The 12954-nt window shown below is 39.2% G+C and overlaps 4 protein-coding genes across 4 annotated transcripts; 1 reads left to right on the forward strand and 3 right to left on the reverse strand.

Annotated features, from left to right (window-relative positions):
• Positions 1–974: 974 nt before the first annotated feature.
• LOC109186589 (glycosyltransferase family 64 protein C4-like) lies at positions 975–2260 on the forward strand. Its single transcript, XM_019336638.1, has 4 exons — positions 975–1215; positions 1287–1450; positions 1653–1723; positions 1783–2260. Exons 1-4 carry the CDS (start codon positions 1174–1176, stop codon positions 1941–1943), a joined length of 438 nt encoding a protein of 145 aa, XP_019192183.1. The 5' UTR covers positions 975–1173; the 3' UTR covers positions 1944–2260.
• Positions 2147–4903, reverse strand: LOC109186587. The gene is made up of 2 exons (XM_019336636.1): positions 3105–4903; positions 2147–2648 (listed from the first exon to the last, which is right to left on the reverse strand). Exons 1-2 carry the CDS (start codon positions 4205–4207, stop codon positions 2414–2416), a joined length of 1338 nt encoding a protein of 445 aa, XP_019192181.1. The 5' UTR covers positions 4208–4903; the 3' UTR covers positions 2147–2413.
• Positions 4904–6144: 1241 nt separating this feature from the next.
• LOC109186586 (nematode resistance protein-like HSPRO2) lies at positions 6145–7748 on the reverse strand. Its single transcript, XM_019336634.1, has one exon. The coding sequence runs from the start codon at positions 7645–7647 to the stop codon at positions 6259–6261; it is 1389 nt and encodes a 462-aa protein (XP_019192179.1). The 5' UTR covers positions 7648–7748; the 3' UTR covers positions 6145–6258.
• Positions 7749–10024: 2276 nt separating this feature from the next.
• On the reverse strand, positions 10025–12147 carry LOC109186588 (60S acidic ribosomal protein P0-like). Its single transcript, XM_019336637.1, has 4 exons — positions 11655–12147; positions 11488–11556; positions 10415–10906; positions 10025–10331 (listed from the first exon to the last, which is right to left on the reverse strand). Exons 1-4 carry the CDS (start codon positions 11910–11912, stop codon positions 10185–10187), a joined length of 966 nt encoding a protein of 321 aa, XP_019192182.1. The 5' UTR covers positions 11913–12147; the 3' UTR covers positions 10025–10184.
• Positions 12148–12954: the final 807 nt, after the last annotated feature.

Genomic DNA, 12954 nt, shown 5'->3' on the forward strand with positions numbered 1-12954 from the left:
TTATGTAATAATAATAATAATAATAGTAATAATAATAATAATAATAATAATAATAATAATAATAATAATAATAATAATAATAATAATAATAATAATAATAATGGGTAATTTGGTCATTTTATGTTTTTCCTTTTTCAAGATGGAACCGAATTAGAATTCTCACGGGGAATGTATAAATTGTAATTTTCAAATGGAGGAAATTACAATTCCCTTCAACCAAACACTATAATTTAAAATGCCAATAAATTATGTTGTAAACGAATTACAACTATATCCAACCAAACAGTATGTTAGTTCTTACTACCTAATTTGGATTTCTGACTCTTTTCAAGAAAATTCATAGTCACTATCCGATGGAGTGCACTAGAAAAAAATCATTTTGTGATCTTAATTCGTAAAGGACCACAAAAAAGTAAATCAACATTGGTTCAAATTAAAAAGGCCATCCAATATGCATAGGCTGCTTCCACGAGAAGTCGAACTTGTAACCTTATGGTTACCAAGTCATGGCCAACTTGGTTACGATAGCCCAGAATCTCTAATTCTTTTTGCCATGGAAAGTGAATTTTTAAACTTTCTCTATAAGAATAGTTGCTGTATTAGAGGATATAACAACACGAATCATGGAAATGTTAGGGAAAAGGTAAAAAACAAGAATGAAAATATTCTGTCATGCCTCCATAGTTTGTAGAATAAAGGTAATAGGAGGGAGTTGTGTACTTTAGCCTTTAGAGCTTCAAAAAAAAATTATGGCATACTAAAGTGAGACAGTAGGATCCTGCTAAACTCTTGCTCTAATAATACAGCTTTTGTGTTTTGGACAGGAAAGGATACACAATTCTGATTAATACATGGAAGAGAAATGATCTTCTTATGCAATCTATTTCCCACTATTCCTCATGCCCAGGGCTTCATTCCATACATATAGTGTGGAGTGAGCCTGATCCTCCCTCACTTTCACTTGTTCACTATCTCAAGAACGTTATCCGGTTAAGACATGGTCGGGAAATCGAGCTAAAATTCGACATCAATTCTGAAGACAGTTTGAATAACAGGTTCAAGGAGCTTACAGATTCGAAAACAGATGCTGTCTTTTCGATTGATGATGATGTCATATTCCCGTGTTCTTCAGTAGAGTTTGCCTTCACCATCTGGCGTAGTGCACCCGATACAATGGTGGGATTTGTGCCCCGCGTCCACTGGATTGATCACTCGGTATGTCCTGTTCTGTTAAAGCGAAATTGTCCCGACTGTCCATTCTAACGAGGAAGCTCGTATATATGCAGAAAGGCAATGCAGATAAGTATATCTATGGAGGGTGGTGGTCAGTGTGGTGGATGGGAACCTACACTATGGTTCTTTCCAAAGCTGCATTTTTTCACAGAAAGTATCTTAGCATGTATACTTATCAAATGCCAGCATCCATTCGAGAATACGTAACTAAAAACAGGTCCCCATCCCTTTTTTTCTTGTTCTTTTCAGTACTTATGATAGTTTTTCAAAATAAGCTCTTATTTTAAGCTACTAGCTTATTATGGGAACATTACCAAATAGAGCTTATAACTTATTAGTAGCTTAAAATAAACTATAAGCTCTACCAAAAAGAGCCATAGTAAATCTGAAATCTTAATTTACCTTGGTGAACCAAGCAGGAACTGTGAAGACATTGCCATGTCCTTCCTCGTGGCAAATGCGACCAATTCTCCTCCTATCTGGGTACAAGGTAATGAGCTTCAATCTTTCATATCCATCCCTCTCTCTTTAATAACACCAATCCTACAGGTAAAATATTCGAAATTGGTTCAACTGGGATTAGTAGCTTGGGAGGTCACAGCGAAAGGAGGACTCGTTGTGTCAATAGATTTGTAACCGAGTATGGGAGAATGCCATTGGTTTCCACTTCTGTCAAGGCTGTTGATAGCCGCAGCATCTGGTTTTGGTGAGTTAACCAAAGGCTTTGGGTATAGAGCAGTCTTAAATCTCCAGGCCAGCTGTCCCACCCAAAAGAGTTAGTCTTAAGTTACATAGCTCGTATTTGTCACATATGTATAGGAAAGTTTACAGTTTCACCATCAAGTGTTCATATGTGTCCTATAGCTTTATTGATTCAGGAAACCATTGTGTAGTGTTTTTCCAAAATGCAACATTTCAGACTGAACAGAGTGTATTCATATCTATATCCAAAGATTTGGAAAGTTAATGTACAATGAATACTGTTTAATAACAGTAGTTTTCATGGAGGTTTGTCCAACATACACTTTAAAAATGTTGAACATGTTTTCTTGCACCCCGAGATTTTCCACGAGTATGATCACCTCTTCAAGTGTTACAGATTCCAAATAACTTCTTGTTGCCGATATTCAGAAGCTCGTTTACATGAAATCACGACAGGTTCAATAGAAACTCGCAGAGATTAGTTCAAGGGGAAACATGTGTCTTCACCACCTGTACTCCACAAGAAACTGGCATATTGAGAAGTATAATAGAGATTCTCTTTCTCAGCAGCCGCGATGGCCTGCAGATATACATCTTCTGCTCCCGTCAAGTCCTTCCTAACCTTCCACAAGAAACGGGCGTACTGGCTGAGCACCTCTGCATCTAATTCTAGCGGTTCCACTTGGATGGCACGTTTGAAACATTCCTCCGCCCTGTAACGTAAACTTTCAGACATGGTACACAAGTTTTCGGTTTGTTCACACACAGATATTAGACCAATTGAAGGGTAATGTTAAGACAACTTAGATAAACCATTTTGTCAATGTCACTTATCTAAACCTTTGACCTTTCAGAGAAAATCGAGCATACATAGGACAAGATCTTTCGTTGAAATTTCCATAATATTGTAGGCTGATCCATGGTAATTCTCGAGGTAAACATCATAAAAAATAACCCAACAAATAAATGAAACCTTAAGATATAGAATTTGCTCATACGAATTAGCCTACCCCACACCGAATTGGTATCAGAGCCATAAAGAGATAAGTGAATATACACATTATAGCAGTTGCAGACAACACAAGTGATTACTATGTTAGTTCATGCTAAAAGATCTAAGTACTAAATAATTCAATGAAATTGAAGAGTATCTAAAGTTTTGAAGTTACCTATCATAATCGCGTATAATAAGCTGCAGAAACTGGGCGTAGTTGCAGAGCAGAAGTGGATTGTGAGGATCCTGGGACAACATTATCTGATACATAAAATCTGTTCTATAGTAAGCTGTAGGGTCATGATCTGGTCCAAACTCCAGAGACAAGGGCGAAACGAATTCATGATTGAGCCCAACATCCTCGAGAGCTCCCATATTTGTTGTCTCTGATTCACTCAGTTCTTGATCCTGTGAGAGCTCCTCAGGAGCTCCATTAGGATTTTGGATGAACAATGGTGGACCGCTAAGTCCCGGAAATGGTTTCATCGTCTCATAATCAGAGACAGAATACACACTGAAATTGGCTAAAAGGGTCATAACATGAATCATCAATTCAGGCGTTCGGGAAAACACTTGCTGGAACATCCAGGCGAACGATAAGTGCATTTCGCGTTGCACTTTGGAGACAATTAACTCCAATTCTTCATCACACAGTGCTTCTCTCATCTGCAGAGCTTTGCTCTGAAGCTCCACAATGATGAACACCATTGAAGAGAAGGCCTTTCTCACTGAACAACAACTCATCTCTTCCAAACCCCTAACACCCACTTCCCATTGCTGCTTCTTCTTTATCATTCTCAAGGACAAAGGAAGCTCAAAACTCTTGGCTCTGTGTTCAACACTTGCCCACAAAAGTGCCTCCCTTTCAGGCCAATTTGGAGGCTCTGGCACAATCCCAAGCATGCCAGGCTCCAAGAAATCAAACTGTGATGGAAAGTTTGAACCTTTCACACTCTTCTCAGATATTGTGCAACACCCTTCACTGTCTAGACTCAATCCATCCCTAAATTCAAAGGGTTCTTCACCCAAACCCCCATCAAGAATTGCCCTACAAGACACCCTTAAATGGCCTCTATTTGAAAATTTATCAAAGTTCTGCACCCTCAAAAGCTTTCTTGAACTGACAGGACTGAGAAAAACACCCTCAAATGCAACCTTTTGATTCATTCCACCACTACAGTGTCTCCCATGCCACAAAGAGGCTGCAAAAGAAGCAGAAGCTTGAGGCATAACATGGAAAGGAGACTGAAGAGAGGGTAAGGCAATTCTAAGCTCCATATTGCTTAAAAGATCATAAAGAAATAGAACACAGGGGATTATATAAAGAAGAAGAGAGAAAACTGATGGCTTCTGAGTAAAATATCTGATGAGCAGATTGGAATAGAACAGTCAAAGAAGAAAAGGCAGAAAACTTAAAGCCCGTGTATAAAGGCCAAATCTTTATGAGGTAGAGTGGACTTGTGTGGCTCTCTAATCTCAGCAGATCTTGAAAATGGAGGTGATTGGGTGGACTTATTGGGTGCCTTTGAGGTTAAACCAAACCTTGTGAAATACAGATGAGATTAAAAGCAACCCAATTTTTTAAACACTTTTTTTTCTCCTTTCCATGATGCAAGATTTCAACGTGTAAGATCCCCATTCACACTCTCTATTCCAGAAAAGCAGATCCCACAGCTTTCTAGAACAAGTAAAAAAAAAAAAACAATACAAAAAAGAATGCATTCCCCATTTCCCCCATTTCATAACACTTGTTAAAAAAACAAGAAACCCATCACTCTATAGAAGTGATCAATCATGCAAGCTACCAAAGACTGTGTCTTGAGGCCAAAAAACAGTTTTTTGAATCAAATTCCGAGTAAAAAGAATGTAAAGATTTGGGGTTTTCGTAAAAGGGAGTTGGCAAAAGAGATGAGATGGTATGGCAAAATGCAAAAAGGGGGTCACACGTGGAAGTTAGTTATGCGCTACATGTGAGCGTGGCCACACTGTAGAGAGAAATAGAGAATGGGATGACAAGAAGTCGCTGTGGTGAAAGTAGGGAATTTGTTTACGCCTCCATGGCACATGTGATCCGACTTCGCCTATGGTTTTGGGCCACACGGATTTTGTCTATGGAAAAGGAAAGGCAAAAGTGACAAGTAAATAGGCAATGTTTGGGCCATAATATATTGGGCTTCTTCTATAATAGGAAGGTTTGGTACACAATATTCTAAATATTTATTCATTCGTTTTAATTATTGGGTAAGAATAAGACTTTACATTTGGTAAAGATTTTGTAATCCATAAGATATTTTAACATATTTAAATCAAAGTTCTAAAATAGGAGTCATAATCCAATTGATATTGACTAATTCTTTTGATGGGGTGTGGACCTAATGGGCTTAGGGCTTAAGGGAAAAAGAAGAGATGGACTGAATATTGGGCCTACAGAAGTAAGCCCTTAAGAGGGAATGAAGAGAACCAGCGTCATGGGCCATGGGCAAGCCCAGAGAAGGACGCGGCCAGCGAGGAGTCGAGTCCAAGGAGTCGGTGCAGGCAGACAATCGACACGGATAGGGATCGGCCCAGCTGGTGACCGTTGCCATTAAAGGGCCGCCTTTCATGCACGGTCAACCGGGTCATTGGGGAGGCCTAGTAACGGCAACCCAACGGCCCTTAGTCTTAATAGGTTCCATTATGTCACTTTAATATTCATATTTAATTTAACAAAGGGTGACCACCTATAAATAGGGCCCCTAAGAGAATATAAAGGCAAGTTTTGGCCGGTAGAGAGTCGCTAGAGAGTACAAGTAAAATACAAAGAAAATTGATAAGTCATTTCCTCCTTTCTAGTAGCTCTATTTTAAACGATGAACCCACCAAATACGGTTGTGTTGGACCTGATTGGGCCCAAAAATCCTGAAACCAACACCCTTAGCATTGTGCACGGTTTAGAGATTATGACTAATTGTTCAAGAAAATGAATTGTTTTGGCTGGGCTTGAAATAAAAAGATTGTTTTGTTCTTACTTTTCACGGCGCAGACTGCATATGTTAGGGAAGGAATACAGTAGGTCGAAATTCGAAACTCGAAGGACCACAAGCGATCAATTTGAAAGTTTAACACTAAACGTGATGAAGCTATCAAACTCGGAAGACCTTAGATGGGATTAACTCGAACTAAAATATAGAATAACTTTCTTGGTGGAGTAATGCTTTGTGTGGAATAAAGACATAAATAATTAATTCTAAATTTCTAATTATACAATTTTATAAAATAAATTAAAAAAAAATGAAATTGCATAAGTTTTCGCATATAGTTTGTACTATCCTCCAATTTTGGTTCCGTAATTACGGACTAAACCGGCGGCCATGTTCGTGGCTCCGGTGCACCGCCAAGAACGTCTTCGCCGCATCCAAGCTCGGAAAATATGTCGGCTCAAGGAACACCTGAGCCAACGAATCGTCGGAATCTCCGGCTTCCAAGCTCCCCATAACCACCGTCAAAAGCTGCTTATACGAATAGTAAAATCTCTTCACGCCCATTTCAATTGCCTGCAAGCCTTGAACCAAATGGATCCTCTCGAAACCGTCCTTCTCCGCGTACAGCTTCATCGCCGCCTCCTGAACCCTTGGGCCGCCGTTGGGATCGACTTCGACGTCCAGAATACCGGGGACTTTCTGCCTCAGATCCTTGGAGAGCTTCGTGATTTCCACCAGTCCTCTCGATCGGAAGCAGAACGGTTGCGATTCGGCGGTTACTTTGATCGATAGCTGGTGCTTTAGCCGGAGGAAGTCGTCGGGATCCATTAACAGGTGGAGGTTTTCGATTTCGGTTAACAGATTCCAGGTTTTCTCCAGGATCCAGCAATCGCTTACGGCGTTTCCGAAGGATTTTGATTCGATTCTCTCCGCGATTCGGTTCAGGATTGATTTGGACGCGCAGATCCACGTTTCGAGGATCTGGTGAGTAGTGTAGAGAGTTTGATTCTCGAAATTTTGCAGATTCATGCTCTCGGCGGGGGATTTCTTCAGGGAATGAAGCTCCGAGGGCTTAACAATGGCGTCGTAGTCGAGACTAGGTTTACCGTTGAGGTTCGCCTCGCCTAACCCTAGCGTGTACGGACACTTGCGCATCTCGCTCTCTATGAATCCGAGGATATTCTCAGCGATATCCTCCGATTTCCGCCACGTTACCAGGCGGGGCAACAAGCTGGCCTCGCTCGTTCGGCTCACCACCGTGACCTCGTCGGAGAGCTTCCACACCTCCGCCGAGCTGTTCCGCCGAGCCAGCGTGCCGTCTGATGACGTCAGATCAACGATTGGTGCCGCGCCACGTGTCTCTCCGTCCTCCGCTTCTTCGTCCTCGCATAACATAGCGATGATTTCGACCTGACTCCTCGCCAGGGACTCCAACCTCCGCTTCCATTCTCGCCGGTTCGCGTACGGCCTCGGATCCGACAAGGCGCCGGAGATAAACCGGAAAGTTATTTCCAAGCCTTGCAAAGCTGGCTTGAGCAGCGGCTCCTGCTTCCACCCCGAAAACTCCTTACAACCCCACAGCTCCTTCAGCTCCGGCAGCCTAACGTAGTGCTCGTAAGCCAAACAAGCCGCCTCCGCCACCTCCGCCGCCTCCGCAACCCGACCAGACGCCACCGGAACTGAAACATGAAGCTTATTTGAAGGCCTAGGCGATTTACTCGGCAATTCAGCCTTCACTTTCCGATCAAAAGCCGTCATCTTTCATACAAAAACAACCCAAATTACACACAAATATCTGTAATTCAAGAAAATTATAAACCCAGTTCGGATAAGAGAGGCGGAGAAAGAATTTGTATATATAGAAGAGGAAGGCGTGGGGGAAGGGGGAAGTTGAACGATGAAGAAATTCAAAGGCGTGGGCGGCGACGACTTGGAGGGAGGGAGAAAAAGGTAAAATTAATTTATTTTTTATTTTATAAATAAATAATCTTATCCAGTTTGAGTTAAATATCCGCACATGAGGTGCCAAACACACCAGTCGAAATCGGGTGAAATTCCGAATTTGGACTGTGGTCGTGCCAGCCATGCTTTCTTGTCAACTAAAGCCGGCATGACTCCATACAACGACCCATTTTAATACATTGGATGTATTTTTATTTTTAAAAAAATTATTGTACTAACGTAATAAAACTCCATTTAATTAAGAGTAAATACCCAAAATGGTCCTTCGACTATAGCTAAATTTACAAATTAGTCCTCAACTTTCAATTTCACCCAATTAAGTCTTTAACTTTGTAGTTTTAACACAATTTGGTCCTCTATCTATTTGACCATTTGTTGATTGTGATTTTTTAGGATATATATGTAATTTCATGATTCATCGTCGGTTTTTTAAGGTTCCGGTTGTATTTTCAGACCGCACTGTTACATTTGAATCCACTGTCGAAAGCAATCTACTAAACCCAGTCACCTTCTTCATCTTCCCTTTGGATTCAATGTAGTTGAATTCGTACCAGAGCGAAGAAGACAACGTGTTTCCGAATCGGTGCAACGTCATCCTGGAGGCCTCCACGTGCTCCGACGAGAGCTAAAGGTTCTTCTGGAGATCGTCGATCACGGTCAACAAACGGTCAATTAAATGGAGGACCAAATCGTGTCAAAATTGCAAAGTTAAGGACTTAATTGGATAAAATTGAAAGTTGAAGACCAATTTGTGAATTTAGCTATAGTCGAGGGACCATTTTGGGTATTTACTCTTTAATTAAGATTACACATTGAAACTAATTCTCTTCTTATCAAATACAACTTCGGGAACCACTTTCTCATGAGTTTTAAATTAGTTGCATTTGTAAAGCTCAAATCCGAGATAAGTTGAAAGATCAACTTGGATCATCTCATATAATTAAAAACTTAAAAATGAAATTATTTTCTCACTCTATAAATTTCAGTATTACTTATGAGACGCGGATGAAATGACACAATTTTCTTCCAACGTAACCCCTGATGCAATGCTTTGTCACTTTTATAGTTTTACCTAATACGAACATGATTTGTCTCATTTTGGGTAGCTACTGGCTAGTCGAGAAAATCTATGTCTCATTTTGGGTGGCTACTGATTAATCGAGAAAACTTATGACTAAATCATCAGGATTTGATCATGTCAGCATCTATTTAGAATGATAACAGAAATACCACCACACTAAATAATAGTTGGCAAGGGATAACTAAATATTAAATTTAAAAATAGCATTATAATGAGGAATAAATGTGGAATAAACTCTAATATTGGCCATTCCCTATTGACATTTTCTGGGAAATGAATCAATTTTTTAATCTTAATTCGTTGAAACTTAAAGCGCGGCAGCATATGCCATGCATCTTCCAAGAGAAACTGATCTTTTACCTATCAAATTCCAGTTTTTTTATACTTATTTATTCGGTTTCGTTATAGATTAGATTAAGTAGAGTAGGCATATTCCCTCAAAATAATAATTTGTCGTTAATGGCGTCTTATGAGTTGGCAACCCTCACTTTCCATTTGACCATTGTACACCTAACGTGTATCCCATTAACATTTTGATAAAAACATACAACTCGAGTTTGAGTTTTCATAGGTTATTCAAAGGTAACTTAAAAGATGTCATTTTTTTTTTTTAGATAACAATAAAATAAATAAAAAAAAAAAATTTACGTTCATTATTTAAAGATGTGCACAAAATAAATTCTATTTTATACTTTAATCAACAAAGAATTACAAAAGATTGTCCATAATTATTTGGAGTTAAACTTAGAACCTTGTACTATTATAATTGTCAAACCAACAACCTAACTTAACTAGAATTGTCTCCAAACGGCAAAAGAAATGACTAAATAGAGCATACAACAAAGTTTATTTGCTGATTATAAAAAAGTGTTTGGAAAAATGACTTTCTCAAACAAAAAAAAAAAACATTTTTGAACAACTTCATAAATTTTAACATTTTAGAGCAATAAACTGTTACAAAAAGCTAATTAATCAAACACACATATTGATTATTTAATCTAGTCAAACAGCTAATGTTGATCAAATAAGTCAAAATTGACCGATAAGCTAACTACCAAAGTAATATTGGTCATTAGAAAAGAAAAGGAGAAGTTGACACAAGAAAAATCACTCTATAATTGAAGTTTGGAGTATGAGAACATAAAATTTCAAAAACTCGGGTCAAAGGAGTAAACAATGGCTGTCTTTGGTAAAACATCAACATAGAAAACATTCAAAAACCATGAAAGCAACATAGCCAACATCATAGGAATCAATCAAACAAGCTGAAGCCCAAGTCGTCGTCGGACTCTTCTGCCGGCTCCTCTTTTTTCTCCTCTACAGCAGCAGCAGGAGCAGCGCTTCCACCTTCAGCAGCAACAGCAGCTGGAACTGCTGCAACGGCAAACTTGCTCGGGTCCTGCAGTGTTTCAACACAATTAATCGCACCCAAGAGGCCAAGAGAGTATCGAAAAATAAATTGTAGTATCAAAAGTAACAAACCTCGAGATACTCTTTCACTTTATCAGCCAGCGGAAACGAATACTCGGTTTCAACAGCAATAGCCAGGGCATTCTTGTAGCCGTTTATGAGCATATGTGGGGCGGCTGCAAGAGTGGGGTATGATATAGCAAGCGACAGTGAAGTAACCATGGATACACCCATGGCAAACTTCCCAATAAGGTCATCTTCGGTCAGATCAAGAACCTCGGGACTGAAGACGGTTCCATTATCGTAAACCGATAGGACCACAAGACCATAGGAAAACGGCCTAATGCCCAGCTTTGCTAGGAGAGCAGCTTCACTAGAACCCACCTTATCCCCCTTCTTGATAAGCTCAACCGGGGTTATGATCTCAACAGTTCCCTTGTTAATCTTTGTAGGAATGTTGAGCACCTGGAAGAAAGAGGTCTGAGATGGGTCGAGACCCGTGTTTCCAGGTGGGACAACAACATCAATTGGAGCTATAAGACCAACACGAGCAGGGGCCCCAACCTGTTCACAATATTAACATGAGAACCTCTAGTGCTAATCGTTACTAAAGTGTTTAAATAGAGCAAATTTACCAAATTATAACATTTTCAGAAAACATGAAAATCTGAAAAAAAAGGAACATTCCTTACAAAGATTAACAATGAAAATGTGAAAAAAGGAACATTGGATTACTAGATGGCCCATACATCAAAAAATGACATTCGATTCTTCTGAATTTCAATTTAGGGTTCTAAACAAACGAGACTATTCAAAATTTGATTACAGGAGATGTAAAAAGAAGCTATAAAAACCCCATTGCATATCACGTTTAATCAATGAACTTACACACTCCCTTTCACAATGCAATAATGTTTGAGCAGGTTATAATTGCATTTTATATTAAAATTCCAATAGAGATAAGACCAACTGAAATGCAAGGCCTATATATACTGCAAAAGCAATTAGCCACAAAGAAAATGCTACTAATCAAGCAGATAATAACACAAAGAAAACCACATATAATCATTCAACATTAGAAAATCATATCATCTACAGCACTTTAAGTAATGATATGTATGAACTTCAACCAACATTCATCTTACCTTGTATTTTGCAACCTCTTCACTAACTTCCTTCAAATCACCCTTGGTGAATATCAATCCAACATTGCCCTATATATAAACACAGCCAGAGATTAAAGATTCAACCATTACTCTTTCTCATGGACAAATTACAGTACAGGCATAATCTCATTACAGTATATACTTACCACCAAGAGAGGGATGATATTGAGAATGGCAGTGTTCCCAGAATTCTCAGCATGAACACGAATGCTTCTCTTAATCATAGTGTTTTTACCCATCAACACAACCGAGTCACCCCTCAACCCTTTTCTGATGTTCTGAAGCTGATTGCTTCCTACATTGTCGGCCACCGCAATCAAGATTTGCGTGTACTCGTCCAGAAGCTGGCAGAGCTTCTGGTCGTACGCAATCTTCTTCTCAGCCTTGGTTTGTTTCACCGCCATTGAAGGATCTAAGGTAGGTTAACTCTTCAACTACGACTTTACAGGAAAAAAGTTAAGAAATTGGGGCAAAATTTAGGGCCAAGACAGTGGCTTTAGAAGCTCCGTCAAGGCGGACAGCGGCGGCGCCGTCACTTTAACCTATAGATTAAGATTAAAGGGGAAAAGGAGAAGCAAAAATGCCCTAGACTGAGATGAAACTGTGCACTGTAGAAAATGAAGTAGGTTTTAGGGCTTGTATATATACGGTATAAGATCGGAGAAGATGACGTAAACGACGGACAAGATTTATTCTTAACATAAATTAACGGTTGAGATATGGTGGGCCAGATTTCTTTGGGCTTAACTTTTATAGCCCAAATCTTCAAATCCACCACATTTTGGAGCTTTTTAGGTTGGGCTTAATTGTATCAAGAGATATAGGCCCGTTCTATATACTAAAGGATCGTTTGGTTGCATCCTTTAATAATTTGTAGTAAACATTACACTTTCGATCCTTAACTGATACCATCATGGATTATGCAAAAAATGGATCAAGGTCTACCTTACATTGTAGACCATGTTTTCAAAATAACTTTCAGATTTTATATCTATAATTGACATATTCTGTATCTGCAGTTGATAGTTTATGTACCTGTAGCTATTATATTATGTGTCAACAATTATTAAGTCAGATCATATATCTATAATTGACACATTATGTATCTGCAGTTGATAATTTCTGTATATATAGCTATCATATTATGTGTCAACAATTATCAAGTTATTTGTTTACATGCACAGAAACTATTAACTGTATGTACAAAATTTGTTAACTGAAGGTACAGAATTTTTGTATCAGGGTTCACAATGCAATATGAACTGTGATCGATGATATAACAATTGCATATATTACTATATTAGGGTTGATGGAATTAATTAACCCGGGACACTAAGGAGTGCTTTTATACTCCATGTCGCCCCAACAACCCCGGAGGACGCGGTGAAAGCTGTCTGGACCACATTCGCCGCTGAGAGACCCGATTAACATGAGGACCTAGTCCCT

The sequence above is a fragment of the Ipomoea nil genome, unplaced genomic scaffold (assembly GCF_001879475.1).
Source record: "Ipomoea nil cultivar Tokyo-kokei standard unplaced genomic scaffold, Asagao_1.1 scaffold1407, whole genome shotgun sequence".
NCBI lineage: Eukaryota > Viridiplantae > Streptophyta > Magnoliopsida > Solanales > Convolvulaceae > Ipomoea > Ipomoea nil.

Coding starts and splice junctions, on each gene's coding strand:
- LOC109186588 (XM_019336637.1), bottom strand. CDS start 11,912: ATGGCGGTGAAACAAACCAAGGCTGAGAAGAAGATTGCGTACGACCAG. Junction 10,907..11,487: donor AAGAGGTTGCAAAATACAAG/GTAAGATGAATG, acceptor TATTGTGAACAG/GTTGGGGCCCCTGCTCGTGT. Junction 10,332..10,414: donor AAGTGAAAGAGTATCTCGAG/GTTTGTTACTTT, acceptor GAAACACTGCAG/GACCCGAGCAAGTTTGCCGT.
- LOC109186589 (XM_019336638.1), top strand. CDS start 1,174: ATGGTGGGATTTGTGCCCCGCGTCCACTGGATTGATCACTCG. Junction 1,216..1,286: donor TCCACTGGATTGATCACTCG/GTATGTCCTGTT, acceptor GTATATATGCAG/AAAGGCAATGCAGATAAGTA. Junction 1,451..1,652: donor GAATACGTAACTAAAAACAG/GTCCCCATCCCT, acceptor TGAACCAAGCAG/GAACTGTGAAGACATTGCCA.
- LOC109186586 (XM_019336634.1), bottom strand. CDS start 7,647: ATGACGGCTTTTGATCGGAAAGTGAAGGCTGAATTGCCGAGTAAATCG.
- LOC109186587 (XM_019336636.1), bottom strand. CDS start 4,207: ATGGAGCTTAGAATTGCCTTACCCTCTCTTCAGTCTCCTTTCCATGTT. Junction 2,649..3,104: donor ATTATACGCGATTATGATAG/GTAACTTCAAAA, acceptor TTTACGTTACAG/GGCGGAGGAATGTTTCAAAC.